This window comes from Cebus imitator, unplaced genomic scaffold (genome assembly GCF_001604975.1).
Source record: "Cebus imitator isolate Cc_AM_T3 unplaced genomic scaffold, Cebus_imitator-1.0 Scaffold311, whole genome shotgun sequence".
In the NCBI taxonomy this organism is placed as follows: domain Eukaryota; kingdom Metazoa; phylum Chordata; class Mammalia; order Primates; family Cebidae; genus Cebus; species Cebus imitator.
This window is the reverse complement of record NW_016107626.1, coordinates 3497259-3512094: the sequence shown is the minus strand read 5'-3', so window position 1 is coordinate 3512094 and position 14836 is coordinate 3497259. Positions and strand designations below refer to the sequence as shown.

The 14836-nt window shown below is 62.0% G+C and overlaps 2 protein-coding genes across 2 annotated transcripts in view; both read left to right on the top strand.

Moving 5' to 3' along the window:
- RBBP8NL (RBBP8 N-terminal like) overlaps nt 1-2078 on the top strand; it is a 19087-nt gene extending 17009 nt beyond the window's left edge. The window contains exons 13-14 of the mRNA XM_017503489.1: nt 13-119; nt 1751-2078. Coding sequence (XP_017358978.1) covers nt 13-119; nt 1751-1866 — 223 coding nt within the window. The 3' untranslated portion in view covers nt 1867-2078. The remainder of the gene's footprint in view (nt 1-12; nt 120-1750) is intronic.
- Nucleotides 2079-5980: 3902 nt separating this feature from the next.
- Nucleotides 5981-14836, top strand: part of CABLES2 (Cdk5 and Abl enzyme substrate 2) — an 18377-nt gene continuing 9521 nt past the window's right edge. The window contains exon 1 of the mRNA XM_017503486.2: nt 5981-6354. Within this exon, the coding sequence (XP_017358975.1) occupies nt 5993-6354 (362 nt within the window). The 5' untranslated portion in view covers nt 5981-5992. The remainder of the gene's footprint in view (nt 6355-14836) is intronic.

Below are 14836 nucleotides of genomic sequence, written 5' to 3'. Positions count from 1 at the left end.
GGCGGGCCTGAGCTCCCAGGCTGAGGCCACTACATACACGCCCGAGTGCGTCTGCGCCCAGGAGCACAAGCAGGGTCTGCCTCGGAAGAGGAAGCGGGCCTCGGAGCCTGAGGACAAAGGTACAGACGGCACGGGGCAGGCACCGGGCAGGTGCAGGGATGGGGCGAGGGGAGCCGCGGCACCCACCTCTCCCCATTGCCACCCCCTCCTGGCCGCCTGGAGAATGGCAGCCTCAGAATGACGGAGCCAAAAATGAACCTCAAACCTCCCGAAACGAACCCCGAAGAGAGGGGCGCTGACCGGGGAAGTCCTGCCTGTGCAGGACTGTGGCCCGGTGTCGGGTCCCTCCAGTCCGAGCCTCAGTCTCCTCGCCTGTAGGGAGCTGACATTAGGGCTCATAGTAGATTTCAGTGAGAAGGGGGCAGGGGATGGTCATTGCCCCCACTGTTGTCCTGGGAGGAAGGGCATCCTGGTGCACAGGACAAGCCCCTGCCACAAGGGGCAGACCCCCAAGGCCTCTTGTCCACCTGCAGACAGGGGCAGCGCAGAGGGCATGTTTGCTTCCCCCGGGAACTAGGGAAGGCTCCAGTGTTTGCCAAGGGCAGTGTCCTTGGGCCCAGCTCCTTCTGATAAGGCGGGCAGGAGCCTCAGCCCTGGTCCGAGGGTATCAGGATGACTTTTCACTTCCTGCTCTGGGCACAGTGGCAGGTCCAGCTCATGAGCACCCATGAGTGCCTGTGAACACCTAATCGTGTGGCCCTGGCATTGGTCGGGCAGGACCCACAGGCAGTGGATGGGGTGGTGCCACCACCATGTGCCATTGTTGCTGCAGACGGCATGGTCCACGTCTGCCAGGAGAGGCAGTGGAGGCCAGCACGGCCTTATCGGAGGCACTTCCTGCTGAGTGGGTGGAAATGTGGAAATGGCCCTAGGGGTGCAGACTGTGAGCCAACCCCCCCCCACCGCCGTGTGCTTCTACCTGAGCCGAGGCCAGGGACACTGGCAGGGGCTCCTGAGACACCACGTGGCACTCAGTGAGAGCAGGGCCCTGCCCAGCATGGGCACAGCTCAGGGCCAGAGCCAGCACCCTTGTGCCTGTCGCTCCGGGAGAATGGGTGCAGCTGTTGCTGCCTGTGGCCTCAGACCCTGCCCGGCAGGCAGGATCATCACTGTTTGGCCGGTGCAGAGATTGAGGCTGAGAAGGGAGAGGTCACTTGCCCGAGGTCACAGGGCTGGAATCTGGGTCAGGATTCAAACTTTACCCATTCAGCTCAGAGCCTGAGCTCCCTGTGCCTCCAAAATGGCCTGGGCCCAGCATCTTGGCAGGACCCCTATCCCCGGACCATCGCAGGGACCAGGCGCCCCTCCCCTGTGGCCCTAGCCCGGGGGCCAGGCCCGCTGAGGCCGCAGCCAGTATCCGGCCAGCCAGCATGGCCTGGCTTTCTGAGAAGCAGCAAGGGGGCCTCTGGGGTCAGCACCTGTCTTTGGGGTCACACAATGGGGAGAGCGTTGTGACCCACTTCTCAGGGCTAACCGTCAGAATGGGCTACTCCTGCTCTGGGCACTGGTTTCTGTAGGAACAAGGGTGGCCAGTGAAACCCCAGGGCCGGCCCTGGAGCACCCAGCTCCCTGTGCCCAGAGGAGGCCCAGGAGGCCCTAGGTAAGAGCGAGTGTCGCTTCAAAGGAAGACATACAGGGCTGCCCTGGGCCCCTACTGGCCTCTGGCCTGACCTCCAGCCACTTCCCATAGCCTCCAAAAAGCCGTCCAGAGGGAGAAGGAAACTGACAGCTGCTGAGGGGCCCATGAGCCCGAGGGAGGAGGACCACAGTCCCTCCCCCGGCAGCAGCCCCTGGGAGGAGACCTAGCCAGCCCGCACTGGGGTCCACAGCAAGCTGGGGCGGCCTCCACCTGCCCAGCAGGGCCTGGAGAGGCCACACCACCCGACCAGCAGACAGCCCCTGGGAGGGGACCCAGCCAGCCTGCACCGGCCCCACAGCAAGCCCACCACGGCCCAGAGAGGGCACACCACCCGACCAGCCGACGGGGACCCGGCCAGCCTGCACCGGGCCCACTGACCCTGAGGTGGCCCTCCACCTCCCCACCACGGCCTGGAGAGACCACACCACCCAACCAGCAGGCCAGAAGAGGGGCTGGAGGACCAAGAGGGGTCTCAGGCTGGTGATTCACCCCCTCCACCCTCCTGGGAAATGCTCTGCGGCCCCTCCCCCAGCCCAGCACCTGCTCCCTGGGGGCCCCCCGACTGGGAGGCAGGATCACTCAGGCCCCACCCCTACTGTGCACTGCAGCCCTTCCCAGGCAGTGCCCATACTGGGAGGCAACGGATCACCCAGACCCCCACCCCTGCCTGCCGAGCTCCAAGCACAGTCTTGGACGCCCCCGTCGTGCATCCCGACAAGCGAGCAGTGAGGTTGGAGAGGGGTGGTAGGCGGCGGAGCCCTGGAAGACAGGGGCCCCTGAGTACCAGAGAATAAACCCGTGAAGAATAGCGTGTGTTTGGCAGGGCTGGGGTCAGCCGGGCCTCCTCCCACCTGTGCCCCAGAAGGTGCCTGACTGCACCGGGGACCAGGTCACCCCCTTGCGGGAGGGCAGAATGAAACCAGCTCCTCTGTGGCATCTGCAGCGGGAAGGGACCAGGGCACCCTCCGGGAAGCACCTGACAATGGTGGTGGGCACGTGCATCTGTCCCTCCTCACTAGACCCTGCCTGGCAGCCACAGTGCAGCTCATCAGCACTTCACCGGGAGCACTCAGGGCTGTCTGCTCCTCCGGGGACGACGGGTCTTGGTGCCTCCCAGCTCCCTGGGAGGAGCTTAAGAAACAGATTTCAGGCCGGGCGCGGTGGCTCAAGCCTGTAATCCCAGCACTTTGGGAGGCCGAGGCGGGTGGATCACGAGGTCAAGAGATCGAGACCATCCTGGTCAACATGGTGAAACCCCGTCTCTACTAAAAATACAAAAAATTAGCTGGGCATGGTGGCGCGTGCCTGTAATCCCAGCTACTCAGGAGGCTGTGGCAGGAGAATTGCCTGAACCCAGGAGGCAGAGGTTGCGGTGAGCCGAGATCGCGCCATTGCACTCCAGTCTGGGTAACAAGAGCGAAACTCCATCTCAAAAAAAAAAAAAAAAAAAAAAAAAAAAAAAAAAAAAAAAAAAAAAAAAAAAAAAAAAAAAAAAAAAAAAGGAAACAGATTTCTGGGCCCAACCCCAGAACCACTGAACCAGGACCTTGGAGGTGGGCCTGGAGTCTGTGAGAGAGAAGCTCCCAGGGGTAGCTGTCTCCTAAACGTGAAGTTTGAGAACTGCCCCTTCAGGGAACGGTGGGCAAAGGAGCCTCGGCACCAGGTCATGGCCAGTGTTGGGGGATGGGGAGGAGAGCGGGTGTCCCTGGGCGGTCAAGGCAGGTGGCACCTGCAAGCGAATTTGGGTGCTGAGAGATGAACAGGTGTGTGCTGAGTAGGCAAGGGGCCAGGACGTTATGGGAAGTTTGCTGAAACCCCAACTCTAGAAAAGTGGACAAGGATCGGGTAGAAAGGAAAGGTGGGGGCCACGGAGGGGTGCCAGGCCAAGGGGAAACTAGGAAGTCAGCCTGAGGGCCAGGCCTGCAGTCAGGGGCATCCAAGCAGAGCCCTGCGCTTGATACCTGCTCAGAGCTCATGGTGTGAGCCAAAGAAAATCAGGAGCAACACTCACAAGCAGGGCCCTCTGCGGCCACAGCACCAAGGTGAGCTGGCATTTAAAACCCACTGGTCACAGGGACGGCAGGACACACTGAAACTGATGAGGAGGCCCCTCTGCAGCCAAGCACCAAGGTGAACCCGGCGTTTAAAACTCACACGCCATAGGGATGGCAGGACATGGGCCCATGACAGGGCTGGGTGAGGCCTGGGCCACACTGGGGGTGTGGGCCTGGCTCCGGGGCACTGCCTCCCAGCTCCCACCTGCAGCCTGTGGCCTGAGAGGCAGGAGGGACTGAATTCCCGAGAGGGCAGTCCAGGTGCGTTAAAGGTTGCTTTGAGTTCTCCAGAATCACATGAAACAAAAGCTGTGTGTTCCCCACACGCCACCTGCAGGCCACCCATTGACACCCTGGGGAGGGGAGAAGCCGGCCGCAGGAGCCTAGCAAGGGGGTTCCCCAGGCCCCAGACGATAACCCCATTCCTCCCTCAGCATTTCTCCTGGTCCCTCAAAGTCAAGCTTAGCGGCAGCAAAGGAGAACCCACTAGGGCCCTCCCTCCTGCACAGCGACCGCCAGGGCCTGGCACTAGTGCACTGACTGATGCCTGCCTCCTGCCCTCCGCCCTCACTTGCCCCTTTCTGTTCTCACCTGGCACCAGACTCTCTGCAAGCCACGGGTGTATGGCCCACCCTCCCGTCAGGCCCCTCCTCCTGCTCACAGCCAGGAGGGAGGGAGGGAGGGAGGGCCTGCCGTGTGCCTGTGTCAGCCTAAGCACCTTACAGCGCTGGTTGAAGCCCCTGCTCACGGGAGCCCCCAGACACACACAGGCAGCACCTCGTTCTGTGGATCCACAATCCGCAGCCGCCTATCTGCCATGCCAGCCAGCACAGTGACTCCCCCAGAGGGGTTATCAATGTGCAGTCCTTTGATTTACTGGGAACCCACTCCCAGGAGTGCCTGCTGAGACACACCTGCTCCCCACCCCATACCTGGGCCCAGCCCCAAATTCTCCTGCACAGGACAGCTGCCCACCGTCCCCTAGGCCTGGCAGAGGCCTTGGAGGCCAACTTGGAAGGGCAAACAGAAAGGAAGCAGAGGGACTGTGTGCTGCATGAGCCTGGGTGGTGGCCCATGAAGGCCCACAGGAGGGAGCAGGGCGGGTGGGAGGCGGGGAGGGGCCTGAAGGGCAGGGGCCCAAGCTGGGGTTGGTGATGAAGACGCTGTCTCGCCCGTTTGCTCACTGCTGTGTTGGCCATCATGGTGCCTCCCCACACGCCAGGCACTCCTGGGGCCAGTGCTGTGCCAGTCGGCCCCACCCAGTCCCCAGCAGCAGCACAGCAGAGACTGGGCATGTGGGGCAGGTGCCCGGTACTGAAGTACATTTGCGAGCTGACCCTGGCACGCGCCTGCCCTCCAGCTCCAGCCACAGCCCACCCCCTCACTGAGCCAGTTTCATCCTGACAATACCCTTAGGCTGAAATCATCCTCCCCTCTTTAAAGATACAGAAACCCACAAAAGAAAACTAGACAGAGCAGGAAGGGGGCACGGAGGTGAGTGTCAGGCCCTGAGTCCCTCCACAAAGACACAGTGGGTTCCCCTCCAAAATGCAGACAGGCTCCCAGGCCCCAGAGGCAGCTCCTGAGTGTCTGGGCGCCGCCAGCTCATGGGTTCTGAAGTCAAGGGCACCTGGGGACAGAGAGGAAATAGGCCTGGGCACAAGGCAGGCTCAGGGTCACTTTGCTACTGCAGGAAGTGCAGAACTCTGCCCGCCTGAGGCTTCCTTCCCAATCAAGTGCCTTCTTCACTCAGACCCTCTGTCCCTTCCATCAGCGAAGGAGGCCAGGTCGCAGGCCAGCCATTCTGGGAAGCGATGGGGCTCCTGAGGGGCCGCCCTGCGCTCGCTGAAGCACCGCCCAGACACAGCTCGGGACAGGGAAGTGTGCTGGGTTTCGCCCACGCCGCCCTGAGTCCGGAGCCTTAAAATGCGTGCTTGATGGAGGCTGACCACGAAGGCAGCCGTCCAGCAAAGGAAACAGAAGGCCGGAGCCCCGCGGCCGCGTCTCCCGAAATGGGGACTCGAACCGGCAGTGCGGGATGCAGCTTCCCACTCCCAACGGCTGCGCCTGACGGCCTCTAGGACCCAGGGGAGCGCCCCGAGAGCGGCACCGCGCTGGCCAATGGGCGGGCGCGACGGCGATATATTTGCATGTGGGCGCGCCGCGGCCAATGGGCGGCGGGCGCGCGGGCGCGCGGGCAGGGGGCGGGGCGCTTCGCGGGGGCGGGCGCAGTCTGAGGATGGCCGCGGCCGCGGCGGGTGGAGCCCCGGGCCCGACCCCCGGCCCCGCCGGGCCCCCGCCTGCCGCCGCGCCGCCCTCGGCCGCTCGGGCTCCGCCGCAAGCGCTGCGGAGGCGCGGGGACTCGCGGCGCCGCCAGGCCGCGCTCTTCTTCCTTAACAACATCTCCCTGGACGGGCGGCCCCCGAGCCTGGGCCCCGGCGGAGAGAAGCCCCCGCCGCCGCCCCCCGAGACCCGCGAGCCGCCAGCGCTGCCGCCGCCGGAGCCCCCCTCCGGGCTGCCCGCCAGGACCCCCGCGCCCCAAGGCCTGCTCAGCCCCACGCAGGCGCCCGCCGGCCTCGGCCTGGACGGGCAGCGCCAGAGGTAAGTGGGGGCCAGGCTAGGTCAGCTCATGACGCTGGGGACAGGGACAGGGATGGGGGCCGGATCAGCAGCTGAGGACCAGGGGTCAGGGTCACCTGGGGCCTCATCAGCCCAGGACAAGGGGGTCAGGTGACCTGGGGCCTTGTCAGCCCTGGGCACAGAAATTCGGGTGACCTGGGCCCCCATCAGCCCAGGACACGACTCAGGGTCACTTCGGCCCTCATCAGGCCAGGACCAGGGGTCAGGTGACCTAGGGCCTTGTCAGCCTTGGACACAGGGGTCAGGGTGGCCTAGGGCCTCATCAGCCCAGGACACAGGAGTCAGACTGGTCTGGAGACCCAGCAGCCCAGAACCAGGGATCAGGGTCACCTGGGGTCTCCACAGCCCAGAATAAGGGGGTCAGCTGACCTGGGGCCTTGTCAGCTCTGGACACAGGGGTTCAGGTGTCCTAGGTCCCCATCAGCCCAGGACACAGGGGTCAGGGTCACCTAGGGCCTCAGGCCAGGAAATAGGTGTGAAGGTGGCCTTGGGACCCAGCAGCCCAGGACAAGGGGGTCAGGTGAGCTGGGGCCTTGTCAGCCCTGGACATGGCTTCAGGTGACCTGGGTCCCTATCAGCCCAGGACACAGTGGTCAGGGTCACCTGGGGCCTCATGAGGCCAGGACAGGGGTGAAGGTGGCCTGGGGACCCAGCAGCCAAGGACAAGGGGGTTAGGTGAGCCAGGCCCTTCTCAGCCCAGGACGTGGGTTGAGTTCACTGGGACCTTGTCAGTCCTGATACAGAACCGGGGGTTCCGGGGCTCTGCTGAGGGTTTCCTCAGGCCCTGTCAGCACCCGCACGTAGGGTTCATGTCCTCTGAATTCTATCAGCCCCTGGATATGGGGTCGGGGTCTGCACATTGTCAATCCTCTGAACGTGGCTTTCAGGGTTCACGCAGCCCTGTGGGCTCTGGACATGCCCCACCCTCCGCACTCATACCAGGGTTGTACACAGACAGCCCCTGGGCATCTCCTCGTGTTCTCTGAGCCAGGTCACACCCTGCGTGCCCACCTCCCCAGAACCAGCATGTGGGCTGGGATCCTCCCAGCACTGTCACTGACACCTGTTCCCACAGCCCCCTACACAGCCAGACCTCCCATCCCGCAGCAGCTGGTCTCTGGCACCCCTCCCCTCCCTGTCACCTCCCTGCTGACCCCCGCCTACCCCCCCATCACTCTCAGCTCGGTATTGTTGGACCTGTTACACCCTGGGTCTGCTGTTACTCCCCCGTCCTGACTGCACTTCTGCGAACCCCATCAGCCCATCTGAGGGCAACCCCAACCATGAGCCCTGCCTGTCCAGTGTGTGCCCCCTGCCCAGGTGAGCCCTGGCTGCCAGACGCCCTGTGTCCTTCTCTCAGAGAGCACAGGCCCTGGGTGACCCTGCCTCCTGGGCCTCGGGGCTATCCCACCCCACAGCCCTCACTCTGGGCCCAGGACTGGCTGCTTGTGGTTCCTTCTCAGAGGGAGCCGCTGTCCACAGGCCCCTGTGCCTGCTGGACGGCTGTGCCTGGAGCAGCCCCTGCAGGTGTGCAGTGAAGGGGCTGCCACAGCTCTTGGGTCAAGGCTGTCATGGGCTCCATGGTTACCTGCAGGTCATCAGAGTCACCCCACACCCCTGGCCTTTAGGCAGGTCGAGGCATTGGGTTCCTTTAAGGTCTTTGGTTGAGGAAGGTTGGGCTCAGAACACAGCACTGTGTTCTCAAAGACTGTGACGTCACATGCAGTTTGCGTCACGCTGGCCGCAGAGCACTGGACCTTGGAAGTACTCCTGGCCACAGCCAGGCTGAGGGCGCATGCAGACCCAGGCCTGTCCAGAAGATGTCCCCCCAAGGACATGCCTGGCCGCTGCTCCCAGGAGGATCAGAGGGGTGACTGGGGCAGAGGGATGGATGGGCACATACACTTTGCCAGCTCCTTCGGGGAAAGCGGGAGAGATGGATCCAGATGGCACCCTCCAGGGTGGCGCAGCAAGGCCCCGGAGTGTGGGCTCCAGGGGAAGCAGGCACACCCCAGCAGCCCAGCTCCGCAGGTACGGGGGGCTTTTCCCTAACCCTGGGCCCTGCTGCTTGCCATGGAAACAGGTTTGTCCTTCCGTCCTGCGTTGAGTGCTCAGAACCGGTGGTGATGCCAGGCAGGCGGGGTGCTGTCGCAGGCCCTCCTTCCGCAGAATTCATGCAGCCCTGTGTGCACGAGGCCTGGCGTAGAGTGGAGCCCACTCTGGGGAGGCAGGGCGCAGCGACGCTGTGGGGAAGGGCCCGTAACTGAGGAGGCATCTCCTGCAGGGGCCTCCGTGCCAACAGTCCTGAGCACAGAAGGCATGGCACGGCCGTGCCCTGTGGGGTTCCAAGAGGGTGCTCTGTGGCCAGCATCCCTGGCACAGGATGGGACGTGGCATGGGCTGGGTGCCCCTGGTCCTCCTGCAGTACCTACCGTGGTCCTGTGCGCCCCCACCCCTTGCCTCTCCCAGGGATGTCTCCTCCCTTCTCTCCTCCTCGGCCTCCACCTCCTGCTCAGATCTTTCCTGAAGCCCGAGCTGTTCCTGTTCGGGAGGGCTCTGCTGCTGGGGCTGTCCCTGCTGGGGCTCTGCTGCCGCATTCATGGTGCCGACCTGTGTCTGAGGGTTGTGGCCCCTCTCCTGCTAGGTAGCCCCCAGCGTGAGGACGTCCGTTTCTCCCTGTGTTCCCCGGGCCTGACTGCTGAGCAAGGGAAGGGTGGCTGCCCCAGCAAAGGGGTGCTGGCTCCTGGCTTGAGTTCTCAGATGAGTTGGTTCTAGGAAGTGGAGAGAATTCTGGAAGTCCCGACGGTGGCCCTGACGTCAGTTTCGTGAGCATGGGGTCTTGACCTAGGCTCTGGGAACAGACCTGGCTTGGAATCCCAGCGCACTGTTTAGTAGCTCTGTGACCTTCGGCAGGTGGCATGGCCTCTGAGCTCAGGCTCCTCTGAGAAGCGGGTTCACACTGAGCACCAGGCGTGGCCTCCCTGAGCTCAGAGGTCAGATGCGGGCCCAGGGCTGGGCGAGGTGTGTGGCAGGAGTCAGTGTGGGGTGAGCAGAGCCTCTTATTTTCTTTTTTTCAGACAGGGTCTCTCCCTGTCTCCCAGGCAGGAGTTGCCGTGGCTGCGTTTTTATTTTAGGAGAGATGGGGCCTCACTCTATTGTCCAGGCTGGTCTTAAACTCTGGCTCAAGTGATCTGTCTCAGCCACCCAAGTGCTGAGATTTCAGATGGGAGCCACCACACCAGGCAGACCAGCCTCTCGTCACTCGGTCCCCAGGAGAGTTATTCTTTCCCAGGGAGGCTCAGCCTGTGCGGCGCTTTCTGTTGTGTCAGTGAGTCATCGGAACCTTGTTTTCCTCGTAGAACTTCCAACCAGGTTTATCTTCACTTTTAACATTGCCTTTGCCTAATGCCCAGAAGCATGTGGGGTTCCCAGCTGGGTTGGAGCAGGTGCGGGGTTCTCCGCCTGCAGCCTCCTTCCCGCCGCCCCCCCCCAAAACCCGGTGGCTCACAGCACTGCGAGCGCGTTGCCTCTCCTGGTTCTGGAGGCGCAGCCTCAAGGTGTGGACAGGACCCCGCTCCCTCTCAGGCTCCAGGGAGGATGCTCCCTGCCTATTCCCACCTCTGGTGGCTCCAGGGCTCCGGGCTTGTGGCCACGTGGCTCCAGCCTCTGCCTGAGCACCATCCTGTTCCCACATTCTGAGTCTCCATGTGGCGATTTCCTCACAGGGGTGCCAGTCATTAGATTAGGACTAACCCTGTGACATCTTAACTCGATGACATCTGCCAAGACCCTCTTTCCAACTGAGGCCCCATTTACAGATACTGGGGTTAGGACTTCCACCTGTGTTTTGGGGGCAATACGGTTCCACCCACAACAGCCCTAGTCAGTGTCCACAGCACTAATGACGTGGCAGTGGTGCGCCCCTTCCCCCCTCCCTGAGCAAACAACTTTCCCCAAGTTGCAGCCACATGTGGCCCGGCCAGGAGCCAGGGTGCAGCCATCAGCAAGAAGGCCTACTCTGTTAGCTGGGTGCAGAGGCCCCGGTTCTGGAGGGCCTGTGCCCAGACGCTTCTGGGGAAAGGCCTGGCGCGGCAGCTGTGGGGCAGGCTGCTGTCTGGGCCAGGAGCCACTCAGCGTCGCCAAGCTGCTGTCCAAGTTAAACCAATTTCAGTCTGGCATCTGGCGCTTGTTTACAAGCCTGATTTGGGGGTTTCTTGCTCTCCAGCTGGCAAGCAGCTGGCAGTGGTCAGCTGAGGCCAGAGCCTGGGGGCACACCTCTTGTGGCAGCCCAGAGGCCACTCGACACCCCCAACTCTGCCCAGCCCTGTGACCCCACATGGATGCTTTCGCCGGGTGAGGCTGCAAGCCCCTGAGGGAGTGCTGGGCTGGATGAGACAGAGCACCCGAGACCAGCCATGCATTCAGTACCGTGCCCCCAGGGTCGGTGGCCTGCCAGGTGCCTGGCCAGGGGATGGGCTGGGGGTGGTCGGACCAGACTACTGCTCACACTCAGAGCTGGGGGCGGCTGCACAGCACCACTGCACGAGCTTTCCTGGCGAGGGAGCATTCCGGTCTCGGGGCTGCAGCGGGCACACCATGGGGCAGGAGCGGCCACTTGGTGGAGAGTCCCAGCTGTTCTCACGCTGTCAGACCTACCGTCAAGGGCATTTGCACACCCCTTCTCCCGGCCAGGCCTGCTGAGTTCCCTCTGAGCCACAGCAGCTCCTACACACAGCTTTGGGTTTCTGATGGAGATGGGGCCGTCAGGCCTCCTCTTCTGCGCATTTCTCCCGTGACAAAGGAAAGGACGTGTAGGGAACACTGGAAGCAGTGTTTAATCGGGAGCAGGTTTCTCTTCCTGTCTGTGAGCATGACCGGGTGGAGGCGTGGTGGCCCGCCGCCTAGTGCTGAGAGTGAGGTGTGCCCGCAGATGGGGGGCAGCCTCCCTGCTGCCCCAATCCCTTCTTCCCAAAAGTCAGATGCAGGCAGCTTCCAGCTGGTCCCTGCCACTGCAGTGTGGGGGGAACCACAGGTAGGTGCTGCTGGTGTATCTACCGTGGCTGAGCGGAGGGGGGCCCTCGCGGGACTCAGCAGGACTTGCATTTGCCCCAGTATGTGGGACGCGTGGGGTGTGGTGTGTGGGGCATATGGGGCACAGGGCGTGTGGGGCATGGGGTGTGTGGGGCATGGGGCATGGGGTGTGTGGGGCATGGGGCTTGAGCCTCGCCAAGGGCCTCGTTCTTTCTGCTTTGCTGGCTTGCTCCTGGCATGTTCTGGGTGAAGGTCTGGTGCCCGCAGGATGGGCGGCACTCCCCTGCTGAGACACAGGCCAGCCCCCCAGCTCCCTGGTGCCCCTCCTCAGACCCTCCCCCATGCGGAGACAGCGACCTGTGCCCCTACATGTCGGGCCTCTCTGCCCCCATGGTGTCCATGCGCCTGTGCAGCCGTGCTGTAGTGCTGTCCGTGATCACACGTGTCCGACCTCCTGCTGACCGGCATGCGTGCTGCTCCCAGCTGGGCGTGGCCGGGTGGTGTATCTGCACATGCGTGATCCTCTCTGTGTCTGCCAGACAGACGGACACCTCCTCTCTGTGGAGCCCAGGGCGAGCAGGGGTCCAGCTCATGGCTTCCCAGCCCGGCCTCCAGAGCGGCCAAGCAGTGGACGCTGGCCTGGGTCCCATCTGCGCTTGCCGGTGCCCATCCTGCTAGCCGTGGCGCCCTGCTGTGGTGATGAGTCGTGACTGCCCTGGTTCTGGAAGGGAAGTGCCTCCCTCGGTCTCCCTCAACGCCAGCTCCCGTGGAGGCGGAGGGGAAGGGAAAGCCAAAGCGGCGTCCTCCCCAGTCGGCCACCTGCTCTGCACCCAGGCGTAGCCACCTCCATCAGCATCATCAGAGTCCTCTGGACTGAAACCAAAAAATATGGCCTGGAAGGGACCAGATTCAGAAAGTGAGCACCTGAGAAACAGCGGAGAGCAGCGGCTGTTCTGCTGACGCAGTGGGAGCAGCGCACCGGGTGGCCACACCTGGCCGTCCACGTGGGCTCAGGTCCCCACTCTGTATCTTGCCGGCCTTATCATCTTGGGCACATTGCTAAACAGCTCCGTGCCTCAGTTTACCCTCCAACCGTGCAGCTCTACTTCATTAACAAGATGCTTACAAAGAAAGAGAAGGAAATCATGGAAGAAGACCTGCAGAGTCAGCCAGGAACAGATGTTAAAGCTTGGTGGAGACCCATCATTCCTGCAGCAACCAGAAAATTGTGGAAGAGCCCGGCTAGCAGCAGCAGTGTCAGCCTCCGCCTGCAGCTCCTCTGCGTCCTGGGCCAGCTCCAACAGCGCTGCCAGGCAGGCTGCCACCGGGCCCCCAGCTTCTGCTGTGGCCCCCACAGGCCTGCAGACGAGGTCCCAGGTGTGCAAGTACCCAGGCATCCCCTTGTAGTTACTTGTGGGAAGAAGCTTCCAGAAAGACACACAGGCTGGTCCTCAGGGCCTCCAGGCCCAGCCTTGTAGGGCAGGACACACAGACACCTCTCTGGGGACAGTCCCCTAATCTCCCCCCCGGGCTCCTTTCCCCAGTGTGGGCCCTGCCCATCCAGCTATAGGGTCCAGCCCTGCAGGGTTCTGTGAGCCGCTCCCAGCTGCTGCAGAGATGATAAATTGTAGAAATAAAAGACACAAGACACAGAGATCGAGAAAAGAGAGTTTGGGCCCCGGGGTCCACTGCCATCCAGATCGTGGAGACCAGCAGTGGCCCCGTGCCGGGACGCTCTCACTTCTATTGAGTCGCAAATCTGAGAGCAGGGTAGGTAGGGCGTGGCAGTGACAGGGTCAAGTACATCATGTGTTATTCAGGTGGGGGCTCTGGAATCTCTGGCACCCGAAGTGAGGCAAGCAGCATAATGCATCAGCACTTTTTCCATACTTATCAAGAAAGAACTAAAACATGAAGATTTGTATTACTATTACTGATGATCTTTTCTAAGAAAAAAGGAACCAGGTGCAGACGCAGAACCTGAGAGTGGACATGGAACGTGACCGCTGAAGCATAGCGTCACACAGAGACAGTTAGCCCCCGGGTGTCTGCGGGCCTCCTGACAGTCGTCAGGCCCACCACAAGAGCTTGGAGCAGCGGAGTTTTCTCCTAACTCCTCAGGGAAGGAGACGTTTCAGCTATTTTGGACATCTCCTCCCCTAGCTGGCTAAGCAGCGGGCGCCTTCCCAGCACTGGCACTGCCGCACAGCCGAGGCGCCCTCCAGCAGCCCTTATGCGGGTGTGACAGAGGGCTTAGAGCATCTTGCCTTAGTGTCATTCATTTCATGATGTCACCCCAGGTTCAAACTTCCAACCCAAGAGGCGTTAGTAAAGGAATTAAGATCACCTGTGAATAACTAAGATCACCTATAAATAACTAATAACTATTACGGTTATATTTCTAGTTACTTTCTTCTTTATTATTTCTATGGAAATAGGCTGTTTTGTTCCTGTCTCTGCACTTATGGGATCTCCCCCACCCTCCGCTGGGCTCCTCTTGGGGCAGCCTGCCGCCCTCACCCATCACAGGCCAGTGCCCACCTGGGCCTCTCAGGACAGCCAGCGCCTGCCACATACCCCCTCAGCATGCAGCTGGGTGCTCTGCCCCACCCACTACGCTCAGAGCCCACTGCCTGCCCCTGCCCCGCAGCCCCTCCGTCCCCTCCCGCCCTGCTGTCCGGCCAGCCTGCTGCCTGCCCCAGCCCCGCAGCCCCTCTGTCCCCTCCCGCCCTGCTGTCCGGCCAGCCTGCTGCCTGCCCCAGCCCCGCAGCCCCTCCGTCCCCTCCCACCCTGCTGTCCGGCCAGCCTGCTGCATCCCCAGCCCCTCCTGGCCCCATCGCCCGGGTGCTCGCCTCTGGCCAACTGCTCACCCACCTTCTGCAGCCGCCCAGTAGACCCCCTTCCCCTACCTCCCACTGGGACTGACTGGATGCCAGCTGTGTCTGGTGATGGGGCCAGTGTGAGGCACCACACATTTCACTGGGTTTTTTGTTTTCCACAAGCTCTCGTTGCCTTTGCCTTTTAAAAGATTTCAATTACATCTTAAATTCCCGAATTCAAACTAGACTTGGTGCCCCTACAAACACATTCCTTTTCACTTTCAGTACAGCACCTGACAAATTCCATACTTTGTTAGAAAATATGGGGGCTCACGCCTGTAATCCCAGCACTTTGGGAGGCCAAGGCAGGCGGATTATTTGAGGTCAGCAGTTTGAGAATAGCTTGGCCAACATGGTGAAACCCTGTCTCTGCTAAAAATACAAAAATTAGTGGGGCTTGGTGGCAGGTGCCTGTGATCCCAGTTACTTGGGAGGCTGAGGAGGGAGGATCACTTGAGCTTGGGAGGTGGAGTTTGCAGTGAGCCGAGATCAAGCCACTGCACTCCAGCCTGGGCAACAGTGAGACTCCATCT